Source organism: Conger conger, chromosome 2 (assembly GCF_963514075.1).
Source record: "Conger conger chromosome 2, fConCon1.1, whole genome shotgun sequence".
NCBI lineage: Eukaryota > Metazoa > Chordata > Actinopteri > Anguilliformes > Congridae > Conger > Conger conger.
Genome location: NC_083761.1, coordinates 1,975,643 through 1,985,611, shown reverse-complemented (window position 1 = coordinate 1,985,611; position 9,969 = coordinate 1,975,643). Strand labels below are relative to the sequence as shown.

Genomic DNA, 9,969 nt, shown 5'->3' with positions numbered 1-9,969 from the left:
CGCCTCCCCCGCCCCCGCCTCCCCCCCCAAGGAGGAGAAGATGGAGGCCGGGCCCTCCTGCTCCTCCTCCTCCTCGTCCTCCTCGTCCGGCTCCCCGCCGGAGGGGGCGGGCGCGTTCGGGCAGCCTGCGGGGGGCGCCAAGGAGCAGGAGGAGGAGGCGCAGGAGCAGGAGGAGAGCCGGGCGGGGAAGGCGGGCGAGGACGACGCGCCGTTCCCCTCCTCCTCCTCCTCCACGGCGGGCCTGGCGGGGCTGGACGCCCCGGGCTGCCCCCTGCAGGACACGGACTGCACGCACGGCGGGCTGTGGAACGTGGCGGCGCAGCAGGATGCCCTGGACTCGCTGTGCCGGACGCTGGAGACCGCCATCGCGGCCGTGGGCAAGACGGCCGCCAAAGGCGCTCGAGCCGCCGGCCCCGCCTCCTCCTCCGGGTCTTGACGGCATTTCCAGCTCCCGTCCGGCTTTTTAAACCCCCCCCCCCTCTCTCTCTCTCTCTCTCTCTCTCTCTCTCTCACACAAACACCCATGAAACCGGATTAACCACGCTTCTCCCCCTCTCCCCCCCTCTCTCCGTCTGTCTGTTTTAGTTTTAAAAGAACTCCACCCCCCCCCGCCGTCCTGAGCCGTCTCTGCGCTTCGTTCTCGTCACATGACCTCTCGTTCAGCTTGAATGGCGATGATTCGTACCGTGCGGACGTCTGTTCGTACGCTCCTATGCTTGAAGCGTCTGGGCTGGGAAACGTGCGCCAACACGAAACGAAAAAACAAAACAAAAACAAACTCATAAAGGACTGCAGTTATAGCACATTCTCTCAAAAGGGCGACAGATAAAACCTTTATTTTACCCTCTTCTCTTTCATTTTTACTTATTTCCAGAGTTCTTTGGAGTGCTTTCTTTGTTTGAGGTTGCTGTAAGGAGGGGGGAAGGTTTACAGAGTTTTAGTCTTCTGTACGTAATAATTTAATTTTATTGCATTTTTACTGTGTATAAAATGGTGTCTCCTGTGCCAGTTTTGTACTTTATTAAGGAGGCTGGCTGCCTCCAGCTGGTGTGGTTATATCCAGACTAAGTTTACTTGTACATTGCGGAACCACATGAACCTTGATTCTGTTAAGAATCCTCCCTAGTTGTGTCCTGGCCGTGTATATGAGTATATATGGTGCTTTATTTGGCAGGCGGTTGTGAGCTGGCGGTGTACAGGAGTATATATACGGTGCTTTATTTGGCAGGCCTACCTGTGGATGGAATAAAGCACTGTTGGTGGAACAGTTGGAGCTTTATTTTATTTACTGAAAAAACATTCCATATTATATTGTCATTCTTGCATTTCCTGATGTTTGTTTCTTTTCTTTTTTTTGTTTTGTTTTATTTTAATTGAGGATAACTTAATAAAAATTATAATATGAATGATTATCAACCAGAATCGACTAGAAACTCAAGAGATTGGTTTGTCTTTTGTACCCATACGCACACACACGTGCACACGAACACGCACACAATGATACTCTACTTGGTTGTTGTCTGTATGTGATGATGTGTGTGTCTGGCTTTATTTCGGGGGAAAGCACGTCTCCAGTGAAGTTTGAACCTCCGACCCTTTTCTCTCCCTCTCCCTCCCTCTCCCTCTCTCTCCCTCCCTCTCTCTCCCTCTCTCTCCCTCTCCCTCCCTCTCCCTCTCTCTCACTCTCTCTTGTCCACAAGGCTGGGCTGGAACCAACTGGCCTGTCGTTGAGAGTCCCCGCCATTGGTCAGTTCCTCTCCGGGTCAGAGCATCCGATTGGCCAGTTCCTCGCTGGGTCAGAGCGGCTGATTGGCAGGTTCCTCCTGGTGTTCCTCACGGCACACTGGACCCAGTTCACAGGCCTGATCTGTGCCTTTTAATTTATTTTTTACAATGATCGAAAGTCTCTTTTTAACAAGCGTTCATGTGAGATTTCATCTCAGCTCACGTTGTGGAATAATGATTTCATATTTTACTGACACTTTTATCCAAAGCAACTTACAATTGATTAGACTCAGCAGGGGACAATCCCTACAGTGGAGCAGATCTTATTGTGGGTACACCGGGGCTTGAACCCCCAACCTTCCGGGTCTCAGCCACTAGGCCACCCTACGTTGTCTGAATGTCCCCCCCCCCCCCCAGCTCCTTGCACTGAAACACATCTCCTTTGTGCATATTTACTATTTACTACTTGTTTTTTGTTTGTTTTGGTGGGGGTAGTATTGGGGGGTAGTATTAGTCAACCATTTTAAAGATCATCTGCCATGTTTGGGGATTTTGGTTAAATTCAAATGAAAATGCCTGTTGCAAAATCCTAAGTCCCATTTCACTTTTATTCTTGATTGGCACTTTACTGTAATGTTTTGGTTTTTACCCACTGTGAAATTATGTAAAACATAAAGGTTAAGTATAATTGTAATAAAATTCTAATTCAAGTTTTTTTCTGAACTTAAAACATTGCTTCGGTCCTTTGGTGTGGCACAGGGTCCCTTCTGCTGGAGTGAGTTTAACCACCAGACAGAAAACTGCGTCTCAAATCTCACCACAGATCTCCCATCTGCTCTTGAATGAATGAATGAATGAATGAATGAATGTTTCTTTATTTCGAACATTAACATAAAAACATTTTGAAAATAATAAGTACAATACACAATACATTAAAAACATCTTAAAACAAAAAGGAGAAAAAAAAACAAAAAACATAATAATGTACAATATTAATCATAATTACAATGAAAATAATAGTATTTGTTCGTAAAGGAGTAGGAATGAAGCCACTGCTTATCTGGTCCTACCCCTATTTACTTCAAAAATAAACTTAAATCAGGTCTCTGTCAACATTCTATTTAATTCCTTTTCATATTTCCTTATTTTCCTTTTAACCTGAGCCATAATGTACCTTATTGCCATGTGCCCTCACCCCCCCCCCCCCCCCCCACTTCCTCTTCTCTGTATCCCTCAATCATAATATTTTTAAACTTTTTCTTAAACAATATAATAGTTCTACTTTATTTCATCATTCAAACTCCACCAAATGAAATGCTCATGCTCTTCAAATTTGTGCGAACACGGCGTTTCTCAAAATTATTTTTCCCTCTTAAATTATACCCACATTCTTTGTCCTTAAATAACTTTCGAATGTTACAGGGGAGTAAATGATTCTTTGCTTTATACAACATTTCAGCAGTTTTGAACTTGACCAGATCCATAAACTTGAGACACTTGGAATTCAGAAATAATATATTAGTATGTTCCCTGTGCCCAACATGGTGTACAATTCTTAATGCTCTTTTTTGGAGTATACATAATGGTTGTAAAGTTGTTTTATAGGCATTCCCCCAAACCTCCACACAGTAAGTCAAATACGGCAGTACAAGTGAACAATATAAAATATACAACACCCTTTGTTCCAGTATATGTTTGGCTTTCCCCAACACAGCAATGCTCCTTGATAGTTTGGATCTTATATATTTTACCTGTGGCTTCCAAGAAACTTTACAGTCTAGTATTACCCCTAGAAATTTTATTTCATATACCCTCTCAATATCAACCTGGTCCACAACCAGTTGTGTCTATTTTACGATTACCAAAAATCATTAATTTGGTTTTATTCAAATTCAATGATAATCTATTTACATCAAACCATGTTTTTAATTTATTAATTTCTATTTTAACCATCGCTAAGAGCTGTTCTAAATTATCTCCGGAACAAAGAATGTTGGTATCATCTGCAAATATAACCAATTTAAATTATTTTGATACTTTATATATATCATTTATATATAAAATAAACAATATTGGACCAAGTACTGACCCTTGCGGGACTCCACATATAATGACTAAGCAAGATGATTTGTGATCTCCCAACTGTACAAATTGTTGCCTGTTGCTGGTATAGCTTTTTAACCACTTAAGCCCTACTCCTCTGATCCCGTACCTTTCCATTTTACTAAGCAATATATCATGATTAATTGTATCAAACGCTTTCTTTAAATCTATAAATATTCCTACAGCATACTTTTCCTTATCTATAAAATTTGTTATTTCCTCTGTTAGCTCCATTAATGCCATAGCTGTTGACTCTAAAACCATATTGGCTATCTGATAATAAGTTATGTTCCTCGATAAAGTGGTCTAATCTATTAATGAAACATTTTTCTAAGATTTTAGAGAATTGAGATAGTAGCTCTGAGTCCTGTCCTTCCCTAAGCAGAGCACTGATTGGTCAGTGCTGTGAGTCCTGTCCTTCCCTAAACAGAGCTCTGATTGGTCACAGTGCTCAGAGTCCTGTCCTTCCCTAAACAGAGCTCTGATTGGTCACAGTGCTCAGAGTCCTGTCCTTCCCTAAGCAGAGCTCTGATTGGTCAGTGCTGTGAATCCTGTCCTTCCCTAAACAGAGCTCTGATTGGTCACAGTGCTCAGAGTCCTGTCCTTCCCTAAGCAGAGCTCTGATTGGTCAGTGCTGTGAGTCCTGTCCTTCCCTAAGCAGAGCTCTGATTGGTCACAGTGCTCTGAGTCCTGTCCTTCCCTAAACAGAGCTCTGATTGGTCAGTGCTCTGAGTCCTGTCCTTCCCTACGCAGAGCTCTGATTGGTCAGTGCTGTGAGTCCTGTCCTTCCCTAAACAGAGCTCTGATTGGTCACAGTGCTCAGAGTCCTGTCCTTCCCTAAACAGAGCTCTGATTGGTCACAGTGCTCAGAGTCCTGTCCTTCCCTAAGCAGAGCTCTGATTGGTCAGTGCTGTGAGTCCTGTCCTTCCCTAAACAGAGCTCTGATTGGTCACAGTGCTCAGAGTCCTGTCCTTCCTTAAGCAGAGCTCTGATTGGTCAGTGCTGTGAGTCCTGTCCTTCCCTAAGCAGAGCTCTGATTGGTCACAGTGCTCACAGTCCTGTCCTTCCCTAAACAGAGCTCTGATTGGTCACAGTGCTCAGAGTCCTGTCCTTCCCTAAACAGAGCTCTGATTGGTCACAGTGCTCAGAGTCCTGTCCTTCCTTAAGCAGAGCTCTGATTGGTCAGTGCTGTGAGTCCTGTCCTTCCCGAAGCAGAGCTCTGATTGGTCAGTGCTGTGAGTCCTGTCCTTCCCTAAACAGAGCTCTGATTGGTCAGTGCTGTGAGTCCTGTCCTTCCCTAAGCAGAGCTCTGATTGGTCAGTGCTCTGAGTCCTGTCCTTCCCTAAGCAGAGCTCTGATTGGTCACAGTGCTCTGAGTCCTGTCCTTCCCTAAGCAGAGCTCTGATTGGTCAGTGCTGTGAGTCCTGTCCTTCCCTAAGCAGAGCTCTGATTGGGCAGTGCTGTGACTCCTGTCCTTCCCTAAGCAGAGCTCTGATTGGTCAGTGCTGTGAGTCCTGTCCTTCCCTAAGCAGAGCTCTGATTGGTCAGTGCTCAGAGTCCTGTCCTTCCTTAAGCAGAGCTCTGATTGGTCAGTGCTGTGAGTCCTGTCCTTCCCTAAGCAGAGCTCTGATTGGTCACAGTGCTCTGAGTCCTGTCCTTCCCTAAGCAGAGCTCTGATTGGTCAGTGCTGTGAGTCCTGTCCTTCCCTAAACAGAGCTCTGATTGGTCACAGTGCTCAGAGTCCTGTCCTTCCTTAAGCAGAGCTCTGATTGGTCAGTGCTGTGAGTCCTGTCCTTCCCGAAGCAGAGCTCTGATTGGTCAGTGCTTTGAGTCCTGTCCTTCCCTAAACAGAGCTCTGATTGGTCAGTGCTGTGAGTCCTGTCCTTCCCTAAACAGAGCTCTGATTGGTCACAGTGCTCTGAGTCCTGTCCTTCCCTAAACAGAGCTCTGATTGGTCAGTGCTGTGAGTCCTGTCCTTCCCTAAGCAGAGCTCTGATTGGTCAGTGCTGTGAGTCCTGTCCTTCCCTAAACAGAGCTCTGATTGGTCAGTGCTGTGAGTCCTGTCCTTCCCTAAACAGAGCTCTGATTGGTCACAGTGCTCACAGTCCTGTCCTTCCCTAAACAGAGCTCTGATTGGTCACAGTGCTCAGAGTCCTGTCCTTCCCTAAACAGAGCTCTGATTGGTCACAGTGCTCAGAGTCCTGTCCTTCCCTAAGCAGAGCTCTGATTGGTCAGTGCTGTGAGTCCTGTCCTTCCCGAAGCAGAGCTCTGATTGGTCAGTGCTGTGAGTCCTGTCCTTCCCTAAGCAGAGCTCTGATTGGTCAGTGCTGTGAGTCCTGTCCTTCCCTAAGCAGAGCTCTGATTGGTCACAGTGCTCTGAGTCCTGTCCTTCCTTAAGCAGAGCTCTGATTGGTCAGTGCTGTGAGTCCTGTCCTTCCCTAAGCAGAGCTCTGATTGGTCACAGTGCTCACAGTCCTGTCCTTCCCTAAACAGAGCTCTGATTGGTCACAGTGCTCAGAGTCCTGTCCTTCCCTAAACAGAGCTCTGATTGGTCACAGTGCTCAGAGTCCTGTCCTTCCTTAAGCAGAGCTCTGATTGGTCAGTGCTGTGAGTCCTGTCCTTCCCGAAGCAGAGCTCTGATTGGTCAGTGCTGTGAGTCCTGTCCTTCCCTAAACAGAGCTCTGATTGGTCAGTGCTGTGAGTCCTGTCCTTCCCTAAGCAGAGCTCTGATTGGTCAGTGCTCTGAGTCCTGTCCTTCCCTAAGCAGAGCTCTGATTGGTCACAGTGCTCTGAGTCCTGTCCTTCCCTAAGCAGAGCTCTGATTGGTCAGTGCTGTGAGTCCTGTCCTTCCCTAAGCAGAGCTCTGATTGGGCAGTGCTGTGACTCCTGTCCTTCCCTAAGCAGAGCTCTGATTGGTCAGTGCTGTGAGTCCTGTCCTTCCCTAAGCAGAGCTCTGATTGGTCAGTGCTCAGAGTCCTGTCCTTCCTTAAGCAGAGCTCTGATTGGTCAGTGCTGTGAGTCCTGTCCTTCCCTAAGCAGAGCTCTGATTGGTCACAGTGCTCTGAGTCCTGTCCTTCCCTAAGCAGAGCTCTGATTGGTCAGTGCTGTGAGTCCTGTCCTTCCCTAAACAGAGCTCTGATTGGTCACAGTGCTCAGAGTCCTGTCCTTCCTTAAGCAGAGCTCTGATTGGTCAGTGCTGTGAGTCCTGTCCTTCCCGAAGCAGAGCTCTGATTGGTCAGTGCTTTGAGTCCTGTCCTTCCCTAAACAGAGCTCTGATTGGTCAGTGCTGTGAGTCCTGTCCTTCCCTAAACAGAGCTCTGATTGGTCACAGTGCTCTGAGTCCTGTCCTTCCCTAAACAGAGCTCTGATTGGTCAGTGCTGTGAGTCCTGTCCTTCCCTAAGCAGAGCTCTGATTGGTCAGTGCTGTGAGTCCTGTCCTTCCCTAAACAGAGCTCTGATTGGTCAGTGCTGTGAGTCCTGTCCTTCCCTAAACAGAGCTCTGATTGGTCACAGTGCTCACAGTCCTGTCCTTCCCTAAACAGAGCTCTGATTGGTCACAGTGCTCAGAGTCCTGTCCTTCCCTAAACAGAGCTCTGATTGGTCACAGTGCTCAGAGTCCTGTCCTTCCCTAAGCAGAGCTCTGATTGGTCAGTGCTGTGAGTCCTGTCCTTCCCGAAGCAGAGCTCTGATTGGTCAGTGCTGTGAGTCCTGTCCTTCCCTAAGCAGAGCTCTGATTGGTCAGTGCTGTGAGTCCTGTCCTTCCCTAAGCAGAGCTCTGATTGGTCACAGTGCTCACAGTCCTGTCCTTCCCTAAACAGAGCTCTGATTGGTCACAGTGCTCAGAGTCCTGTCCTTCCCTAAGCAGAGCTCTGATTGGTCAGTGCTGTGAGTCCTGTCCTTCCCTAAACAGAGCTCTGATTGGTCACAGTGCTCTGAGTCCTGTCCTTCCCTAAGCAGAGCTCTGATTGGTCAGTGCTGTGAGTCCTGTCCTTCCCTAAACAGAGCTCTGATTGGTCACAGTGCTCTGAGTCCTGTCCTTCCCTAAGCAGAGCTCTGATTGGTCACAGTGCTCTGAGTCCTGACCTTCCCTAAGCAGAGCTCTGATTGGTCAGTGCTGTGAGTCCTGTCCTTCCCTAAGCAGAGCTCTGATTGGTCAGTGCTGTGAGTCCTGTCCTTCCCTAAACAGAGCTCTGATTGGTCACAGTGCTCTGAGTCCTGTCCTTCCCTAAGCAGAGCTCTGATTGGTCAGTGCTCTGAGTCCTGTCCTTCCCTAAGCAGAGCTCTGATTGGTCACAGTGCTCTGAGTCCTGTCCTTCCCTAAGCAGAGCTCTGATTGGTCAGTGCTGTGAGTCCTGTCCTTCCCTAAGCAGAGCTCTGACTGGTCAGTGCTGTGAGTCCTGTCCTTCCCTAAGCAGAGCTCTGATTGGTCACAGTGCTCAGAGTCCTGTCCTTCCCTAAACAGAGCTCTGATTGGTCACAGTGCTCAGAGTCCTGTCCTTCCCTAAGCAGAGCTCTGATTGGTCACAGTGCTCAGAGTCCTGTCCTTCCCTAAGCAGAGCTCTGATTGGTCAGTGCTGTGAGTCCTGTCCTTCCCTAAACAGAGCTCTGATTGGTCAGTGCAGTGAGTCCTGTCCTTCCCTAAACAGAGCTCTGATTGGTCACAGTGCTGTGAGTCCTGTCCTTCCCTAAGCAGAGCTCTGATTGGTCACAGTGCTCAGAGTAATGCTTAAGCGGGGCTCCTTCCCACCACGGAGCTCTAATCGTTCACAGTGCTGTGAGTCCTGTCCTGGCTGTGGCTGTTTGCACTGCTGGTTGACGTCTTCCTTTTTGGGATTCTCCTCCTGAAACACCAACAGACATTCCGTTCACTCTTTCATGGAAACTTTTTCGTTAAATTTGTTTGCATTGTGTGCCATATGGGTCTCTTAACTGATTGCTGCTTCCTGATTCAGAAGCAAGTGAATTCCTAAACAGAAGAAGAGAAATGGTTACCTTGTTAAAGTTCACGTCCGGCGGCCTGTTCATACTCATGCGTCTGTGCCTGGAATGACATTATATTGATTATACAGTTAAAATCCCTGACTGCTGCCAATTTGAGGAAATGAATGAATGGCAGATATGTGTGTAGGCAGTCGGCGTGTCGGGAGTGGACGTGTTGGGACTGGGCGTGTTGGGACTGGGCGTGTTGGGAGTGGACGTGTTGGGACTGGGCGTGTTGGGACTGGGCGTGTTGGGACTGGGCGTGTTGGGAGTGGGCGTGTCGGGAGTGGGCGTGTTGGGACTGGGCGTGTTGGGAGTGGGCGTGTTGGGAGTGGACTTGTTGGGAGTGGGCGTGTTGGGACTGGGCGTATCAGGGAGTGGGCGTGTTGGGAGTGGACGTGTTGGGGAGTGGATTTCACTGCTGTGAAACGAGGAGGGGGAGGAGTGCAGGCTGCTTCGGGAAAGGATCCTGATTGAAGGAAAACGGGGAGCTGACCGTCGTCTGATGGACATACACGCCCACTGGTGCACAATGACGTCAAATCTCATTTACCAGGAAGTGGATGGGAAAAAATCCTTGGTATGAAAATAGCAATTTTCTTCTTTTTTTGGGAATGTACAGTAAAAGTCCTTTTTTATTTTTGTCAATTAACAAAATGCATGAACAGAAGAAGTGAATGAACAGAAGAAAAATCTAAATCAAATCAATATTTGGTGTGACCACCCTTTGCCTTCAAAACAGTATAAATTCTTCTTGGTATACTTGCACACAGTTTTTGAAGGAACTCAGCAGGTAGGTTCCAAACATCTTGGAGAACTAGCCGCAGTTCTTCTGTGGATTTAGGCAGCATCTTGTTCTTCTTTACGCTGAAGATAGTTCTTAATGACATTGGCTGTATGTTTTGGGCCGTTGTCCTGCTGCTGAATACATTTGGGACCAATCAGATGCCTCCCTGATGGTATTGCATGATGGATAAGTATCTGCCTGTACTTCTCAGCATTGAGGAGACCGTTAATTCAGACCAAATCCCCAACTCCATTTGCAGAAATGCAGCCCCAAACTTGCAAGGAACCTCCACCATGCTTCACTGTTGCCTGCAGACACTCATTCTTGTACCGCTCTCCAGACACTCATTCTTGTACCACTCTCCAGCAGTTTGT

The 9,969-nt window shown here is 47.6% G+C and overlaps 1 protein-coding gene across 1 annotated transcript in view; it reads left to right on the top strand.

Moving 5' to 3' along the window:
- usp34 (ubiquitin specific peptidase 34) overlaps positions 1-1,433 on the top strand; it is a 76,630-nt gene extending 75,197 nt beyond the window's left edge. The window contains exon 79 of the mRNA XM_061233017.1: positions 1-1,433. This exon is cut by the window's left edge and continues 235 nt beyond it. Coding sequence (XP_061089001.1) covers positions 1-436 — 436 coding nt within the window. The 3' untranslated portion in view covers positions 437-1,433.
- Positions 1,434-9,969: the final 8,536 nt, after the last annotated feature.